The sequence below is a fragment of the Amblyomma maculatum genome, chromosome 2 (assembly GCF_055883805.1).
Source record: "Amblyomma maculatum isolate TAMU_Amacu chromosome 2, ASM5588380v1, whole genome shotgun sequence".
Lineage (NCBI taxonomy): Eukaryota > Metazoa > Arthropoda > Arachnida > Ixodida > Ixodidae > Amblyomma > Amblyomma maculatum.
In genome coordinates this window covers 166,213,033-166,232,724 of record NC_139345.1, presented here as the reverse complement: position 1 = coordinate 166,232,724, position 19,692 = coordinate 166,213,033, and the positions used below count along the sequence as shown (strand labels likewise).

The 19,692-nt window shown below is 42.4% G+C and overlaps 2 protein-coding genes and 1 pseudogene across 2 annotated transcripts; all 3 read right to left on the bottom strand.

The window, feature by feature from the left end:
* The window catches only part of LOC146200359 (uncharacterized), a 45,981-nt pseudogene that overhangs the window by 6,573 nt on the left and 19,716 nt on the right, over positions 1 to 19,692 (bottom strand).
* LOC146200362 (uncharacterized) lies at positions 54 to 8,280 on the bottom strand. Its single transcript, XM_084595895.1, has 4 exons — positions 8,082 to 8,280; positions 6,457 to 6,530; positions 5,716 to 6,003; positions 54 to 290 (listed from the first exon to the last, which is right to left on the bottom strand). The coding sequence occupies exons 1-4, from the start codon at positions 8,278 to 8,280 to the stop codon at positions 54 to 56; spliced, it is 798 nt and encodes a 265-aa protein (XP_084452021.1).
* LOC146200361 (uncharacterized) lies at positions 8,084 to 15,055 on the bottom strand. Its single transcript, XM_084592930.1, has 2 exons — positions 14,789 to 15,055; positions 8,084 to 8,527 (listed from the first exon to the last, which is right to left on the bottom strand). The coding sequence occupies exons 1-2, from the start codon at positions 14,982 to 14,984 to the stop codon at positions 8,394 to 8,396; spliced, it is 330 nt and encodes a 109-aa protein (XP_084449056.1). The 5' UTR covers positions 14,985 to 15,055; the 3' UTR covers positions 8,084 to 8,393.

Genomic DNA, 19,692 nt, shown 5'->3' with positions numbered 1-19,692 from the left:
GCACTTGTTGAAACGTTGGCTTGAACTGCAAACTGCCCTTGTTCAGTGCACCTTCATATGTCCATATATAGTAATCTCTTGCACATAATGATGCGCCAAGAAGAAAATATGAAATCAATATCTGTTTCAACCCTAGATCTTTTACCATCACCCATAGCAGAAATATGTAGAATGCATTTTACAAAGGAGTATAAAAGTGAACTTGCCTTTCCATCAACAGCCACAAAGAGTGGGGCTTCTGCCGCATTAACCACCGCATCTCCAGGAGCTGCTGGCTGGGGTTGAGGTGTCTGTAATACATTACACCAATCTTAATGCAAACAATAGCTGCACCCTGTGGCAAATAATTATATTTAGAAAGGTTTGTCAGCATGACTGACACTAAGAACACATAAAATTCTGAGCTCTGGATTTTAAATATGAATGTACTTCATATGCCTTTCGCAAAACTCTCTATCAGGGTTGAAGATAATGCAGAGAATATGAATCAGGAAGTACAACTTTCAAGGATGTCACTTTAAACACAAGTATCTGGCAACATGCACCTGGCAAGACTGGAAGCAGCTCTCTCAATATGCTGCAATCTCGCTCGAAATAGGTGCCAGGTGTAGTGTTCTGCCTATGATCAAAAGAAACCGCACTGCAATTATTGCATTTATTTATTCCCATAAAGCTCAGTAAAAGAACTGTAAGGGTAATGGGTGTGTCTGACAACCTTTTTCGCTCAGACACTATGCAAATATTTATTTATTTATTTATTTATTTATTTACAGATACTGCTGTCTCAGGTTTCAGACATAGCAGGAGTGGTCTACATATGAAAAAAGGAAATCATAACACATGAAAAGGCACTTGTTTGACAAATTGCACCAGTGGAAGCTGCTGCAACGCACTACAAAGTGAATTCCACATCTCAACTATGTACGGGAAACAAAACTACAAGCCAAAATTTTCATTACTCGAAAACCAAATACTGAGCAAAAGCATTAGCTGCGGATGACCGAGCATTCTTGTCTTTTTCTTCTTCCTCAGCCCACATATAAAGCCCCACTTTAACCACGCCATATGAACGTGCCTTAATGGCCTATAGGGGTAATGTGAATGCCAGGGTCCTAGCAGGATGACTCTAACATAACCGTCCCATGTGGAACGAGAGACCCTAGTTGGCAGTTCCTGCTGACCACTTGAGTTGGTAGCCCAGCTCTCACCCTAGTGTGATGAGGGATGTGACGTCACAGTGTCATGTGGGTAAGACATGGCTACCGGCTGTGCTACGCTGAAGGCTCGAAGCCTCGAGAAGTATTGCTTTCGCAATAAAAAAAAAATTTATGACAATCGAGGAAAGATCTGAATGGTGTGATGTTCATCGGGATCCGTCCGGCTGGTCACACATGCAGAACGACTAATGAATGAAATGGGGGAGCTAAAGAAATGGGTTTGCGCATAATTTGGTGTAGCATTACAAGCCGGTCACATTTTCGTTGATGCTTAAGGGAAAATTCAATGATGAAACATGGTAATGTTGTGAAGGAAAAAAGTGATGATACCGGCTAAAAATAAATCTAATTGCTTTTTTTTCTGTATCTGCTTAAGTTTATCTTTGTCATGCACAAGGTGAGGTGACCACATGACTGACACGCATTCAAGAAGTGGCCTGACCAGGGATTTATAAGCTGTTTACATTCTTTAGTAGCACCTTTTAAAGTTCTTCTTAGGCAGCCTAATTTTTGTAATGATTTTGCGCATATATTATCAACATGCTTATGCCAGTAGAGCGATAAGCTGGGCTAATTGGTTAATGTTTATCTTTTCCACAAAAGGGTTACTGCTCTTAAAAATACACAGATAAAAGAAGTGGATAGGACATGCACAGACTCAGAACTGAATTTTAATGAATGAAAGATGACATATATATACACTGAACAAAAAGACATCATGCCACCGGGAATCAAAACACAAAATCAGCGCTATTGTCACATGTTTGCGTCCAAATATTTAACTTAACAATCTGCAAGTGCGACTGAAGGATAGCTAATACACCCACATGCTCTTCTTGATAGTGTACGTCTTGATAAGCTCTTGTGCGTGGTGGTCCCACTACGGTACAAAACCCTTGTCTTCACTAAAAGCGGAGGGTATACCTTCTTTGTCTCTTTTTTGCAGGCCCCACAATGTTCTGCCACGTTGGAATGCTCATCAGATCACTGGTTTTTAGAATGTTCCTGTAAACGAACATTAACACAACGTCCCGTCTGCCCAACATATACATGCCCACAGGAAACATTAATATGCGTTTACAGGAACATTCTAACAACCGGTGATCTGATGAGCATTCCAACGTGGCAGAACATTGTGGGGCCTGTAAAAAAGAGACAAAGAAGGTATACCCTCTGCTTCTAGAGAAGACAAGGGCTTTGTACCGTCGTGGGACCGCTGCACACGAGACCTTTTCGAGGCGTACATTATTAAGAAGAGAGCACATGGGTGTATTAGTGATCATTCGGTCGCACTTGCAGATTGTGAAGTTAAATAATTGGATGCAAACATGTAACAACAGCGCTGATCTTGCGTTTTGATTCCCGGCGGCATGATGTCTTTTTGTTCAACGTATACATGTCATCTTTCATCCATTAAACTTCAGTTGTGAGTCTGTGCACATCCTGTCCACTTCTTTTGTCTGTGTATTTTTTAGAGCAGGAACCCTTTCGTGGAAAAGATCATGCTTATGCCATTTTAGGTTCGGGAAGAATACTACGCCAAGGTACCTGAATTTGTGGACACTTTCTAATGTGTGTTCTGCATTGGTGTACTTGAAATGCAATTGTTGCTTTTATTTGTAAAGGCTATCGTCACCATTTCCTGAGATTTAATCTCGATTTTCCAAGTTTTACTCCAGTCGTCAAAAGAAAAAAACATAATTTAGTAGAGCCTGATCATTGACATCATAAACATTGGAATACAGAACACAACCATCAGTGTACAAACGAAGCATAACTGGAGTGTTAGAAACAATTTGAATGACATCACTGATATATATTATGAATAAAAGGGGAGCCAGAATGGAACCCCGTGGAACACCCGAGGAAATGTGAACCAGTAATGACTTTTCTTAATTGTAGCTAACAAACCTGAGGTGCAAGTATTATAATTCATTCGAGTAACTTATCACCGTAAGAGCGTGTAAGAAAGCTTGGAGATAAGTTTTTGGTGGCATACCTTGTCGAAAGCTTTAGAATAGTCAATGAAAATGGCATCGACCTGCTCACGATTGTTAAGAGAGGTGGCAATATTATACGTGAATTCAATTAACTGAGTAACAGTAGAAAACCCTGCATGAAAACCATACTAATGCTTTGAAAGGATACCTTAGCTAAGCATTCAATAATGTGCTTATGAATAACATGTTCCAGCAGTTTACACCTGGTAGACCCACTGACTATACATGGACATATGAGCAAACACAAGCATTCTCATGCCTGCGGCAAAGTGATGATGTGCACAGTGAACCATGTTTTAGTGCATCTAGTGTGATGGTAGCCAGTTCTCAATGTTTTTGACATGAAGAAAGCGAGGTAGAAAAGCAGGCATCACCTGCTGTTGCCGGCCTTCATTTCCCTGACTCCTTCCTACATGGCTGTACTGGCAAAGCTAACGAATTGGCGACATTATCAGAGACACAGTTCAAAAGGCTGACAGCGATGTTGAAACGAAAACTAATACAGACTCATCACCCTATCACGCACATAATGTCCTTTTCCCCCACAATTAAAAGTTTCCTTGTGAACACTATGAAACCTTCAAAAGGGTTCTCTATGTGCCAAGAAAATTTTTGACTGCAAAATTTCAATTTGACAAAGTAAACTGTGGATTTTACCTACTTCAATGTATCGAGGTTTACCTGTATAAGCCACAGAACATTCTTATGCTTTCATTCCCCCTTATTACTTCTCAATGTTTTATTTTTGTGGGAATGCCATCCCCCTTTCCTGTTTTCCCTTTTCCCGTTGTTTCTCAACAGCCAAAAAAAAAAAATTCTCACTACTGTACTGAGTAGCCTGACTATACCCACTGCAGGGCAAAAACCTCTCCCACATTTCTCCAATTAACCCAGTTGTATGCTAGCTGCATCCACTGCATTAGGAGGTATACGTTCAGTTAAATTTCTAAATGTCTATGACATTTCATTGGGTGATCAAAGATGGCAAATATAATGGTGGCACAATAGATGGTGATTGGTATAGGTTTAATACAAAGAACTTCTTGTCTTGGTTTTCTTATAAGGAAAGAGCATCATCAATTAGGGCAACAAACTTCCAACTTAGTACATGGCATTTAGGAATGCACTTAAAAAGTGGCCACAACTATGTGTGCTTTCCTACTTCTTTATTTGCAGCTTTTTCAGAACCCTTGTTAGCGGAGTACAGTAGCACTATTTTGTGCTAACTTCATCCAAATGCAGCACATTATAGAAGATTCACATAAATGGAAGAGGCCTAAGGCTCGGCACAGCTCTACGAACATGACTGCACCGAAGCCTATGCTCAGTTTTATATGCACTGCAGGGCATAGCGCATCAAGACACCTCCATGTCAGTTTCACCTGGGAAAGGAAAACATTACCTAGCCAAGCAGCATGTGCAATTCAGAAACAGTTAATTGTGGCAATAAACAGATCTAACACCTGTCCTGTTTTCATAGCAAAAAGGTCTTTGACCATTGCAAACCCCAAGAAAATGGCCTCGACCCTGTCTACAGTACTGCACAATAACGTAATTTCAGAGCACTGCCCATTTGGCCAGAAAGCTTCGAACAGTCTCCAAAGCACGCGACTTGATACTTTGTCCTCACTTCTCATCACAGCCCTCACTGAGCTTTTTTGTTTTCTTTATAGCATCACAGTGTAAGAGGGTGGAACAGGCTGCTGGCAATGTAAACAGCTAACGCAACATTGTTTACCTCAAAAACAGCCAGCTTGCCCTTGGTATTTATTGACCCCCCCCCCCCATTGCAAGATATCTATAAATTAAAAAATAGCACTGGCGCAGCTTCATGTCAAGAAGGTTTTTTTCTCTAAGTGGGCAAGCTGGCTACACAGCATCACTGTTATGCCTTCTGCCTTTTTCTGAATGGACATGCAGGCTCATTCTGGGAAATACAGCTCATATATGGCAATAAGGGAGCAATTATTCATTGTCATCCACCCAACCGCAGTCATACGATTACAAAGGACAAGTATACAGCTTCCTTGGAAACTTTACGGTTTAAAAATTCGTCCTTGTTTGAGGCATCATTTCTTGTTTCAACTGCAAATTTCTTGAGAACGCTAGCTGTAGACATTTTCTTTCCTCTACAGATGCATGCACAGCTGCTCTCAAGTGGATGCTCAAGTAATTACCCCTATTACACATCTACTGCACCTATGGGAATTCTAGCAAAATTTTAATCAGTATATATATATATATGAAGGAAAGGAGCCAACAGTCGGCGAGGCCAAGGAAAGCGTTGGGGATGGTACTTTGTGTCTTTTTTTAATGTTTACTTGGATAATCACACAAATTAGTAATGTAATCTGCTTAGGGGAAAGATAATTAAACACAAAGTAGAAAATATATATATATATATATATATATATATATATAGGTATGCCATCGTGAAGTGTTTAACAGCCTTAGAAAAATACAGCAAGCCATAGATGTTTCAAAACAGGAGTGCTTACTTCAGTCTGTGTCCTCGGTGGGGAGTGGTACGCCACAGGTTCTTGACTTCTATGCTGCCTGCCATCTTTATCTGTCGAGGGCAGCACGCAGGGCAAGGTGGCATCTTGCTGCCCTGTAGCTACACCTGTAGTTCTGCTTGCACATGCAAGAGGCAGTGAAGGGGTCTGTGGTCCAGGTGTGACAGGGGCCTCCGGAAGATAGCTCCCTCCACGTGGCTCTTCAAACACTGACAAAGACCTCGCCATTTCTCTGTCCTTGCCTGGCATGAGCTTACCATAATCAGCATCCTGAAAGAGGTATCGAAAGCCTTGCACACATCAAAAAGCAAATGAAAATTATTTGAATGCACTGTCACCGTGCTGTATGGTAAAGATATGGAAGATGTACACTTGAAGAAAGAGTTTGGTAAGCCTTCTTGTTTTGGTCTGAAGATTCCAAAGCATACTTTTAACTTGTCTTATTATTAAAGTCTGCCTCTGAAAATTAGGCTCAGAAAAGAATAAAAGAGAGAACATTGCTCTAGAACACGTGGAAGACATCCAGTAATTCCCGTGCAGCACCTTCAACTTTGTTCAACAGTAAGCAAGATTTTCTGCACTCTTTTATGAAATCACCTTCTGGTTCACAAATGACAAGAAAACAAATTGTACTTGAAAATTCAAATGCCCTATACATGTCCTCCAATAGCTTTCACTACAAACTTATATCTTCAGCTATAAAAGAAAACAAAATAAGAATACCTCTAATGGCTGCCTTGGTTCTGTGCACTTGCTCATGCGCTCGACCGCAACCGAAAGGTTTTCATCCAGTTTTCCTGCATATGCCGCCAAAGAACCGACAACTCAGACACACCACAGTGAAAACTTAAGTACACCAATGTGTTCTAAGCATTGTTATCGGTAATGTGAATAACATCAATCCGAGGTTCGCACAGAAATAAACCGGGTATGGCTTGCAGAGTGCAAAACAAATGCAACTATTGAAAATGGTGCATGTTTTAATTAGGGAGTCACTTACGGCTTGTTTAAGTGGGGCTTTGGATCTACTGAGTGCTTGCACATCATATGGTAGCTTACAACTATGTGTTAAACAGCATGTGTGAGATAGTAAAGGATAAAGATCGAGGTTTGTTAATGAACAGCTAGCAAAGTACTCATAGGCAAATGAGGATTTGCAAGAGAAACACAGAAGGAGCTATTAATGGCGTTGCACCATAGTTTTTTTCTAAAGGTATGGAATAGCTCCTGTGTTTCTCTCGCAAATCCTCATTTGCCTATGAGCACTCTGCTAGCTGTTCATTAACAAACCTCAATTTTTATCCTTTACTATCTCACACATGCTGTTTAACACATAGTTGTAAGCTACCACATGATGTGCAAGCAAGTCGATACAAAGCCAAAGCCCTACTTAACCAAGCCTTACAAATGTGCCAGTGTGGCGTATGGGTATCGACTCTGGATACAAGGGTACTAGAGGATTCGATTCACCCTCCCATCTAAAAGCAGAAGCCAATTTGGAAACTCAGGCCAATTCAGCCATGTCTTGTCGTATCTTGATGTCCTGACACGATCCAACAACCACGTTAAATAGTGTAATCACTAACAGCCACAAACCCCACTACCTCCGGATGCAGCACCCTGATCCACGCCGGATAGTGTGCGCTGTGACCGTACGCTCCGCGTGTGCTATTCTGGATGATAACGGTCGATCGCCCCACGTTGGCAGTCATTGCTTTGTGAAGTGTGTAGCTCCGGGCGTCTTAAACACAATGACGCAGAGCTAGTGCGGAGGCCCGCCCGATGTGCCGAGTGCTCAGTTACCTAAGACATTTGCGGGTCGGCCTGAAGCAAACTACTGTATGTTGTTCTATAGTGTATATATTTCTTTTTTATTTTTACCTACCCTTTCCTTTCTCCAAATTGCTCACCTCTTTAATTTCCTCTACCCCTTCCTCACTATCCCTTTATTCCCGCTGCCCCAGTTCAGATGCTTCAAATATCAGATAGCAGATACCGGGGCTGGCAAACATCTTTTTCTTTCTTTTGTATATAAACAAAATAACTACCACCACCACCACAAACCCCATGCAGCAAGAGCTTTCACAGGCGGTTCTCCCTGCACTACAAAAGGGTGCTTTACTGTCCTCCTGATGCACTTCTAGACAGCATTGAACAACTAAATAAGTAGTAAAACAGTACTGGAGACATGACCCGGCTTCACCAAACCTTACGTAGTGCGCGTTCTTTTGCTAGCATGTATCTGGTGAATGTTTTTTGTGCTATCTAGCGAATACAGCATTCAATAGTTACTTCAAATGTTTTCCTCTTTCCGCTAGGAATATTTTTGTGGGGTAACAACCAGTTACTAATGGCCGTGTCCAGAAGGTCCTGGAGCCGATGATTCCGTCTCACCTCCTCAAGCCCGCTCTTCTCAGATAATCTCAGCCTTTCTTCAAGAGCGGCTACTTTCTTTTCTGCTCTGCGGAGCAGTTTTTCGGGCACGAGCTCTTCACTGTCACTTTCTGACTCAGCAGCTCGTGCCCGCTTTTTTGCAATGCGCCTCATTGTTGTTTTTTTTGCTCTTGCTATTCGTATTCTTTTTTCTTTAGTGCTGAGGTCCGCCTGGTAAAGGAAAGCAAAGATGAAAACAAAATTACACTAGCATGTTGATTCAAATGCTACACACTCCACATGACTAATAGGGCTACCTCCAAGGGTTGACTGGGGCCCTGGTATCCAGCTTCCTCAATTACAGTTCGAGGAACTGCCTTCCTTTTCTTTGCCATTTTGTCGATGAGGTCTGCCATGTTCACTGTAAGAAAGTAATTTTGTCACAATATTTATTGGGCTGTGCGAAAAAATGCCTTATTGATGCATTTCATTCAGAAACAGAACATTCTGCTATTTCCTTGTATACAAAAAAGAAGGCCGTGTATTCTGTGGCAGCCATGACAATTGCTGCAGGAAAATTCTCACCTCTTCCTGGAAACTTAGCACCTCCCCCCCCCCCGACACTGTATTCGGTACCATGAGATTACGCAGGTCATGGAATCATTGCCTAGAATTTTAAAACTAATGACTTATTGCCTTTATTTTTTATTACCCATAACATTTCATGCTCGCTTTCAGATGTGGCTGCCTCATTTATGGTTCACAAAGTGTGCACAAGCAATCTAATTAAATGCAACTGGTCATCTGCATTTCAATGTAAAGGTGCTTTTAAAGCAACAGTTAGAAAAGCTATGGTAGAAGATGCAGAGCCAGGAAGCCAGTGCACCACTGCCTCGGTATGTTTTTTGGAGAAGGCTACCACAAAGCAGGTGACGGCTAAAGAGAATGCATGACATGCTTACTGCACCTTTTTAAAAACTTTCACTTTTCATTTGCACCATAGTACAACCTGCAATGCAAAATTATTGAGGTACATAGACCTGTTACATTATGAACAAGTTGCTCTTAAAAATATCCACTCTCTTGTCTGCACGATTGCTGACAGTAATGATAACCTCCCAGGCTGGCTAAGCTCTTAAATGCACTCACAAGGTAAACATAGAGCAATTTTTAGTATGACTACGGTGCAATCAAAGCACCAGAGCATAGGACCCACAGTCATAAAATGGCATGTTGCCCTCCAAGTGTCTTACACCCATATTCAGTCTCGAAAGCTTCATTTCCTTTATTACTGCATAGCAGTTTTTGCTAGACTTTTCGTCATGCTTGTACAGTCATGACAAAATTTGTGAGATGCTGCAGGGCTGTTTCAAGCTGCCTCTGGGTCACCAGGTGCTGCAGTGTTCACATCAAGGCTGTGCTGAGTAATGACTACGGACATGCGTGACCTATATACAAGTCTGTTTGGCTGCCTGATCGCTTGCTCTGTATGAAGCACTGCTTATTCCATACCTTGGAATGGTTTGTCGTTTTCAATTCTTGCGCTGCTTGAGCCATGCAGTCATCATGGTCTGCACACAGTCAGTTGGCAGCGATATCATTGTGTGTTTACCGGGGACAGCCGCCTTTATATTGCAAGCGCAGCGTTTTTTTTTGCTTTCACTAATCCTTTCTAATTATTTGCTTGCGATCGGGGCCTTGTTCTGCAAACTGCCCGCAGTGATGAAATCCTGTTCTCAACAACTACAGTTAGTTCATGCTTCAACAGCAATCACTAGTGTGCAACGCTACTCAGTAATATAGTTACCGTACTGTCTCAAAACACAAAATGAAGACAGAAACCTTAAGCAATGTATTTATTGTCAAGAAACTTAAGACTGAAAAAGAGAAACGAACATTTTCCAGGCACCACTGGCAAAGGAACAAATTCCTAGTACTTGAAAAAATTGCCCTCAGCACCGATAATTATTACCAAATGAGGTGGCAGCTATTCCTACATAAGCAAACCACATTTCTTTCTGCATGCAGCCCTCCCCATTCTCTTTTGATTGCTTTCCACTGAGTGAATGCATGCTGTTATCACTGTCAAGCACCTGCATGCTGAACATGATGGCCGCATGGCTCAAGCAGCACAAGAAGAGGAAGTGATCACCCGTGTCAAGTGTGAAATAAGCAGTGCTCCATGCAAAACGAGCAATCAGGAAGGCAAACAGACGCTTCTGGGATGTGCATGCGCCTAGTCATCATGCAGTGCAGCTTTGGCGTGCATGCTGTGCTGCCTAGTGTCTCAAAGGCAGCTTTAGAGCAGTGCTCTGGCATCTCAAAATTTTGTCCACGACTGTATGTGAGGTGGGGTTGAGTGGGAAGGATCAGACTAGGCTTTCTATGCTGTTCATTAGATACAGTCAAGACAGCCTCCGCTATGTGAAGCATACATCAGGCAAATTTTCACTTCATACTGATATTTTCAAGTACTCATTTTTTCCAAGGGCGACACGAGAATGGAACAATCTACAAATGCGCATTACTAACAGCACGTCCTTAGCTGAGTTTAGTTCCTTTATTGCAGATTAACTACACCGATTGCAGTAATAATTGCATTCCTTATTTTTATGCTTCCTTGTTCTCTTGTCATTTTTACTTGCCTGTTTGTGCCTGGTTCAAGTTGTGAATTCATTATGCTCGATTTTCTCTTTTTTTAGTGTTTTAAACCTTGATTGTGCCTTGACTGCTAATTAGAACTAATACTGATCCCCTCACTGACACTGCGACTGAATTTTTTCTTGTCATAAGCCTTTTGTACTAGTTATCATCCATATTCATGTAATTACTATAAGTGATATACCCTATTTTCTTCGATTGTTGTAAGCTGCATGCAACACTCTACACCATGTATTATTATGTATGCTTTTTGGCTTTAGTGTACATATGCTGTTAAAATCCCTGATAGGATTCACAGTATAAAAAAAAAAACATGACCTTTAAATGCAAACATTAAAAAAAGCCTTGATTAGTTGGATGCACTTCCTGCAATAAACTTTTCTCATGTGAGCTCAATCAAATGCCCCTGACCCCCCCCCCCCCAAAAAAAAAAAAAAAAACTGGGGGGACACCTAATCCCTGCCTTCATGGATATGATGTGACAATACTAGTGGCTCCCATTTGCTGGCTCCCCTTGTGGATCACTGCTCACATAAATGCACTTTTCTGCTCACCTGACTACTAATAATTTAATTTGTACCTCTATTATCCCGTGAATCCCTTATGGGATTCGCAGTATCAAAAAAAAAGAACATGACCTTTAAATGCAAACATTAAAAAAAAGCCTTGATTAGTTGGGTGCACTTTCTGCAATAAGCTTTTCTCAAGTGAGCTCGATCAAATGCCCCGAAAAAAAAAAACTGGGGGGACACTTAATCTCTGCCTTTATGGATATGATGGAACAATACTAATGGCTCCCATTTGCTTGCTTCCCTTCTGGATCACTGCTCATATAAATGCACTTTTCTGCTCACCTGACTACTAATAATTTAATTTGTACCTCCATTATCCTGTGAATCCCTTATGGGATTCACAGTATAAAAAAAAGAACATGACCTTTAAATGCAAACATTAAAAAAAAGCCTTGATTAGTTGGGTGCATATTCTGCAATAAGCTTTTCTCAAGTGAGCTCGATCAAATGCCCCGAAAAAAAAAAAAAAAAAAAACTGGGGGGACACTTAATCTCTGCCTTTATGAATATGATGGAACAATACTAATGGCTCCCATTTGCTTGCTTCCCTTCTGGATCACTGCTCATATAAATGCACTTTTCTGCTCACCTGACTACTAATAATTTAATTTGTACCTCTATTATCCTGTGAATTATCAAAAAAAAGAACATGACCTTTAAATGCAAACATTAAAGAAAGCCTTGATCAGTTGGGTGCACTTTGTGCAATAAGCTTTTCTCATGTGAGCTCAATCAAATGCCCCGAAAAAAATAACTGGGGGGACACCTAATCTCTCCCTTTATGGATATGATGGAACAATACTAATGGCTCCCATTCGCTTGCTTCCCTTCTGGATCACTGCTCATATAAATGCACTTTTCTGCTCACCTGACTACTGAAATTTAATTTGTACCTCTATTATCCTGTGAATTATCAAAAAAAAGAACATGACCTTTAAATGCAAACATTAAAAAAAGCCTTGATTAGTTGGGTGCATATTCTGCAATAAGCTTTTCTGAAGTGAGCTCGATCAAATGCCCCTAAAAAAAAAATTGGGAGGACACCTAATCTCTGCCTTTATGGACATGATGGAACAATACTAATGGCTCCCATTTGCTTGCTTCCCTTCTGGATCACTGCTCATATAAATTTACTTTTCTGCTCACCTGACTACTAATAATTTAATTTGTGCCTCTATTATCCTGTGAATTCACAGCATCAAAAAAAAAGAACATGACCTTTAAATACAAACATTAAAAAAAGCCTTGATTAGTTGGGTGCACTTTGTGCAATAAGCTTTTCTGATGTGAGCTCAATCAAATGCCCCGAAAAAAAAAAAAAACTGGGGGGACACCCTTTATGGATATGATGGAACAATACTAATGGCTCCCGTTTGCTTGCTTCCCTTCTGGATCACTGCTCATACAAATTCACTTTTCTGCTCACCTGACTACTAATAATTTAATTTGTACCTCTATTATCTTGTGAATTATCAAAAAAAAAAAGAACATGACCTTTAAATGCAAACATTAAAAAATTGCCGACGATTACGTTACTTCCTAATGCGAAATTTGAGCGCAGCAAATAAGCAGTTTCACCTTTTCGACGCCCCGCCGGGGTGGTGCAGTGGTAAGACGCCCGACTACTGTGCCGGAGTTCCCGGGATCGAATCCCGGCCTCGGCGGCTGCGTTTCGATGGAGGCGAAACGAAGTGGCGTCCGTGTGCTGTGCGATGTCAGCGCACGTTAAAGATCCCCAGGTGGTCGAAATTGCTCCGTAGCCCTCCACTACGGCCCCCCTTTCTCTCTATCCACTTTCACTCCCACCTTCATCCCTTCCCTTACGGCGCGGTTCAGGTGTCCACAGATCAAGTGTGACAGATACTGCGCCTTTCCCTTCCTATGAACCAACCAACCAACCAACCACCTTTTCGATAGATTGAGGCAAAGAAATCGAGCAACACATGTGTGCGCTATCACAGAATTTTTTTTTTTAATTTTCACACGTATTCCTTTAACAAAGACTCCACTAACAGTTCTTGACAGTCATGAAGGAAGCTTTCCGGTGGGAGAAATAGACTGATATATGTTCGACTTGGTACACCAATGCTTGATTCTCAAAGACGAGATCTATACAAGTGCCTCGCGAGGTTGCAACAGCCGTGGGACGCGTTACGAGCGAGAGGAACGGGATACGAAGAGGCGTCCGTGTGCTGTGCGATGTCAGCGCACGTTAAAGATCCCCAGGTGGTCGAAATTACTCCGTAGCCCTCCACTACGACTCCTCTTTATCTCTTTCCACTTTCACTCTCGCATTCCTCCCTTCCCTTGCGGCTTGGTTGCGGTGTCCACAGAAAACAAGTGAGTCAGTTACCGCGCCTTTCCCTTCCTATAAAAAATAAATCAGTTTTTCTACGCGGTCATGCCCCGCCGGGGTGGTACAGTGGTAAGACGCCCGACTACTGTCCGGAATACCCGGGTTCGAACCCGATCTCGGCGGCTGCGTTTCGATGGAGGCGAAACGAAGAGGCGTCCGTGTGCTGTGCGATGTCAGCGCACGTTAAAGATCCCCAAGTAGTCGAAATTAGTAGCCCTCCACTACGGCTCCTCTTTCCCTCTTTACACTTTAACTCCCACCTACCTCCCTTCCCTTACGGCGCGGTTCAGGTGTCCACAAACTCGTGTGACAGATACTGCGCCTTTCCCTTCCTGTGAACCAATTATTATTATTATCTACGCGGTCACGTTGTCTTGACTCGCTAGCGGCGGCAGCGGCATCAGACAGTCGCTGCTAGCGCTTCCTCCGGCGACCCCTCCCCCCCCCCAACCCCCCTCCTTTCCTTGTGTTCTCCGGCTGCTCCGCGCTTCCTACGAGGCTTCGGTTGCCAAGCGCCGGCTCGAACTTGGGGGATGAAAGTGGGGAGGCGCTGGTTACGAGGCCGACGCCGACGCCGACGCGAAACCCAGGAACGAGCGCCAAAGAGCTGCGCTTTAAAAAAGCCCGATCAGTTGGGTGCACTTGGTGCAATAAGGTTTTCTCAGGTGAGCTCAATCAAATGCCCCGAAAACAAAAAACTGGGGGGACACCTAATCTCTGCCTTTATGGATATGATGGGACAATACTAATGGCTCGCATTTGCTGGATCCCATTCTGGATCACTGCTCACATAAATGCACTTTTCTTCTCACCTGGCTACTAATAATTTATTGTGTGCCTCTATTATCTCACAAACACACATTATCATGAAGTCAAAAGACACCACAATCTATGAAAAACAGCTGAAACAGATATGACAGGATGACAACGAGGCGAAAAGCGCTTTGTCGTCTCGTCTCAGTCCTTGCATTTTTGCGTAGCCGTGCTTTCATTGTGTACGTAGGCTGGCAAACAGGCCGCCCCTGAATTCCGCAGTGCTGCAAGAGTAATTTTGCGGACACTAGAAGAAATGACATTTGAAATGCGTACTTACATCCTAGCACCACGACATCACCGTCGTAGAATCCTTCATCTCCTTCGTGGCCTCCATCGCCCGACCGCCAGTATGCCTTGATGTTCTTGCGAACTTCGCTAACATCTTTCGGAGCGAAATCTTTAACCATCGAGACGGGGATAATGGCTCTTCCGCCGTCCTTATATTCTACGTAGGCGTACTTTGGCGATGCCATCGTGAACCTCCTGGAACACGAGAAAATTCCACTCCGACTCGACCGCAGCAAGAATTTGGCGAACAGACCCGAGCACGGAGGAAAAAAAGGCGCGAAGGGAGCGCGAGGCAATACCGTTGATGCATTCACGTGATTAGACCACGTGACAGCGTGCGGTTATTTTCCACTACAGCTGCGCGCGCCCGCATGAATCGGCGCCGCATGGGGTCGGCCGCGCGCGCAGCACCGGGGTAACCCATGCTCGCCACAGCAGACAGCCGCACGCCCGCGCCAGGGCTACCAGGGTAGCCGCGCGCGTTAATACACACCGGCATCAAACCTAACTCGGAAAGCGAAAAAACGGGGGAGGAAACGACGTCCTGAACACCTGCATAGTGTTCTAGAATTCTAGAACAGTATAGCACTTGACTTGCGAATGTGCATGCGACGGGGTTTGAGTTCGGCGGCAGTGCACCTAGGGCACCTAACCTAAAGATATCTGCTCTTGCAGGAACGCGCTACATCACGGATCACGAAACCGACGGCCGCCAGGTGATCGATAGCAAGTTTGTCTTCACCCGACTGTCAAGACTGCGCAGCTGTCCTGCGCCTCAAGAGGGCGTCAACCACAGCAGCTGCTGGCTTTATAAGCCGTGATCGGACGGGTAGTGGCACCAGCTCGGCGGCAGTGCACCTAGGGCACCTAACCTAAAGATATCTGCTCTTGCAGGTAAGAAGAATTGCATATGTATTAACTAAAGGATTTCGTGTGTACTGCTGCCGAACGACTGCTCTTGAGTGTATTTGGCTGCTTGAGTGTATTTGGCCCTGTTTTGAATCGCTTAAAATACAGAATGACGAAGAATACGCGGAGCAACACGAAGGCTGCCGAGGAAGCCTTGCAGAATAATTGTACTTGCAGTGAACTGAAAGAGGAACTGAAAGTCATTAGGTTAGCGTTGGAGGAGCTCAGAGAAGCAAGACAAGATCTAAGAGATCTCAAAGCCTTGAAAGAGGAAATTCAAGACATCGTTCAGCAAAACAAGGATCTTAAAAGCCAGAATGCTAGACTCGTTCGAAGGCTAGAGGAGTTGGAACAATATCAGCGTTCCAATAACATCGAACTCAAAGGTGTCCCTCTCGAAGGTGAACCAATAACTGTCGTAAAAAAAATCGGGCATCTTGTTGCAGAAGAGGTTGACGAAAGTGACATTGATATATGGCACAGAGTTCCAACTTCCAAGCATAACGAGTCTAACATAATTGTCCGTTTTGTGCGGAGAAGTAAAAAGAACGTCTTACTTGCAAAGGCAAGAAAAATGCGACTGGACACAAAAATGCTTGGCTTTGATGAGAACACTCATGACACTCGGCCTGTGTTTGTCAACGAACACTTAACAAGGTACGGCAAACAGCTTCTTGGAGCTGCCACCAAGAAAAAGAAAGAGGTTAATTGGAAGTTTGTGTGGACTAATGGAGGCAAAATATTTGCCCGACAAAATGAGACATCTACAGTCCTGCGCATTTTTTCTGCCGATGACCTTGACAGCATGACCGCGTAAAAAGAAAAAAAAAGTGCCGCTGAAAAAAACAATCAGAACAAGTAATGGCTGAGCATGCCACCACGACCATGCCTTGTGATGGCATGTGCAGATATTACGACTATCATTCCTTTAACGACACATATGCAAATCTTCATGAGTGCTTTTTAATATTGCATCTAAATATGCGCAGCATCAGAAACAAACACGAAAAACTACTCGATTTATTCGAAAACACTGTAGTTGAGTTTGATCTCGTGCTTATTTCAGAAACCTGGTTGACAGCAAATGATAACCCACCGCATCTTGATAACTACGTGTGTCATGGCCTTGAACGAAATTCTGGGCGTGGTGGGGGAGTCGCTATCTACGTCCGAAAGCATCTATCTCATGAAGTAGTGTCTGAATTTTCTTTTATCGACCAACATGTTGAGTGTCTAACCATGCGTCTCAAATCGGTTATCGTCGCAGTGGTGTACCGACCACCATGCGGAAATAAAACAAATTTCTTTTCTTTTGCCGATGATATGTTAAACCACTTAAGTAACACCGGGACTAAGTTTGTTGTTATGGGTGACATGAATGTAAACCTAATGGCGGGGGATGTGAATTCCAGAACTCTTAGCAATATAGTGAATTCCTATGCATGCTCTAATCTTGTCTCCTTAGCCACGCGCATTACGGAGCACAGTGCTACATTATTAGACGCCTGCATCACAAACGTGGACCCGTTGCACGCTTCGTCTGGCGTACTATCACTTGCCATAAGCGATCACCTGCCCATTTTCTGTTTTATACCGATCGTACACAAAGAAAAAATTAAAAACGATTCACCTTCATGTCGTAACATATCTAGCAAGGCACTAAAGGATTTTCGCCGTTTGATAGAAGACACTGATTGGGAATCTGTTTGCAATGAATCAAACCCGAACATTGCGTACACTCTATTTGCCGAGAAACTGAAACACTGCTACAATAAAGCATTTCCGTTGAGTGCAAGGAGCATAAAATACAAACACAAAATTAGGAAACCATGGATAGATGCAGTACTCTTAGACAGGATTAAACACAAACACAAATTGTACCATTCCTTTATAAAAACTCGTGATGTCAGTAAGCTTGTAGAATTCAAAAAATATCGCAACCGACTTAATAAAGAACTTAAGCAAGCAAAGTTAGATTACTATGAGAAGTTGTTTACCCGTGTTTCCAATAACCCTAGGGAAATTTGGCAAGAGGTCAGAAACCTTACGCACTGCAGTCCTCGCAAGGAAACTATTCAGGTTTCCTCGCCACACGGAAATCTTAGTGACACAACAGCTGCTGATACCCTCAACAACCATTTCATAAAAAGCGGAAAATACACTTCCACTTGCCCACCTGTACAAGAGCTTGTCTTACCGAAACCTGCTATTCTGAACTCATTGGCAATGTCGCCAACCACACCACTTGAAATTGAGCGACTGATAGAAAATCTTAAAAATAGCACTGCGGCCGGCATTGATGATATTAAGGCAATTCCTATAAAATATATTCCGATCTAATCTCTGTTGTTCTCACCCATATTGTTAATAGTATGCTGGAGACTGGAATATTTCCTGATCAACTCAAAATAGCAAGGGTGAGTCCAATTCATAAAGGTGGGAGTGATTACTCAGTCAACAACTTCCGTCCCATATCAGTGCTCCCCCTTTTGTCAAAAGTTTTTGAGGGTGTTATAAACGTCAGAATGGAAGATTTCATAAGAAAACATAACATAATCTATGAGACACAATACGGATTACAAAAGAGTAAGTCAACTGAACAGGCTTTACTAAACACTAAAAACGAAATAATACGCAATATTGAACAAAGACTCTACACAGTAGGTATATTTCTGGATCTTCAGAAGGCTTTCGATTCGGTGGACCATGAAATATTATTAATGAAGCTTTACGACTACGGTATACGAGGTGTCGCATTAGATCTAATAACAAATTATTTGACTAATCGTTCCCAATATGTTACAATAAATAATGCGCATTCATCATTATTAAATGTACTGTACGGCGTACCGCAAGGATCAATTCTAGGACCGATATTGTTCAATTTATACATTAATGACATCTGCAATATACCAAGTTCGCCAAAATTAATTATGTACGCAGATGACACTAATCTTTTTTTCGCAGGCAGATCGCTCATTTCGCTCCAGGACACAGTGAATAACTACCTCAACTCACTATCCCTCTGGCTCGATGTTAATAAATTAAGGTTAAACATACACAAAACCAAATATATAATCTTTGCACCAATAAATAAGCCTCTATGTTGCAAAATCGCCATCAATTTCCGTAATAAGCTGCTAGATCAGGTATCGACACAAAAATTTTGGGTGTGTGGTTTCAGAATAACTTGTCTTGGAATACGCATGTTAGTCGTCTAGCAGGGGACTTAAGTCGAGCTGTTGGGTGTCTGTATAAGATTAGGAACCTCGTTCCACTTTGGCTGAAAAAAATGTTGTATTATACCCTCTTCTACTCTCGACTGTCTTACTGCGCACTCGTCTGGGGAACTACGACAGCCCAAAATTATAAGAACTTAATTTTATTGCAGAAGAAAATGCTGAGAATATTTGAAAACTTTTATGGCAAGCCCCATCTTCTCCCAACGCATCCGCTTTTTTCACAACATTTAATAATCAAAGCAAACCAGGTCTACTACTACAAGCTCGTACAGTACATTAACAACAATAAGTTATATAAAACTTCGGATTCAAACCCAAGTTCACAGTATTCTTTTCGCCGAGTACTCAGAAGGACACCTGCCACAAGAACAAACTACGGCCGGCAACACACAGACTACCAGATACCGTTTCTGTTGAATCGTGTAGATACGCTCGTAAACTTTAACAAACCTGTCACCAAAAAGTTTCTTAAAGCCCTATTACTCAAGCATGACATCGCAATTGCATAGTTTAATTTTTTGTTTTGTGTTTTTTGTATCAGACGTTACATGTGCTTTTCTTTATTATTTTGCAGGTGTTCTATACTGTATCACTAAGTTCAACAAACGGTTTTATTGATATCGTCTACAGCGGTATGTTTCATGTGTTTCATTAATTGCAGTTGGTTTATTAGATAGCAATCCGCAATAAAATGCCAATCTTTTGTATTTCTTTTTTCCTATCCATGGTTATTTGGAGTGAC

Coding starts and splice junctions, on each gene's coding strand:
- LOC146200362 (XM_084595895.1), bottom strand. CDS start 8,280: ATGAGGCGCATTGCAAAAAAGCGGGCACGAGCTGCTGAGTCAGAAAGT. Junction 6,531..8,081: donor CCTTCTGGACACGGCCATTA/GTAACTGGTTGT, acceptor CGGCATATGCAG/GAAAACTGGATGAAAACCTT. Junction 291..5,715: donor CACCGAGGACACAGACTGAA/GTAAGCACTCCT, acceptor AATGTATTACAG/ACACCTCAACCCCAGCCAGC.
- LOC146200361 (XM_084592930.1), bottom strand. CDS start 14,984: ATGGCATCGCCAAAGTACGCCTACGTAGAATATAAGGACGGCGGAAGA. Junction 8,528..14,788: donor TGATGTCGTGGTGCTAGGAT/GTAAGTACGCAT, acceptor ACTTTCTTACAG/TGAACATGGCAGACCTCATC.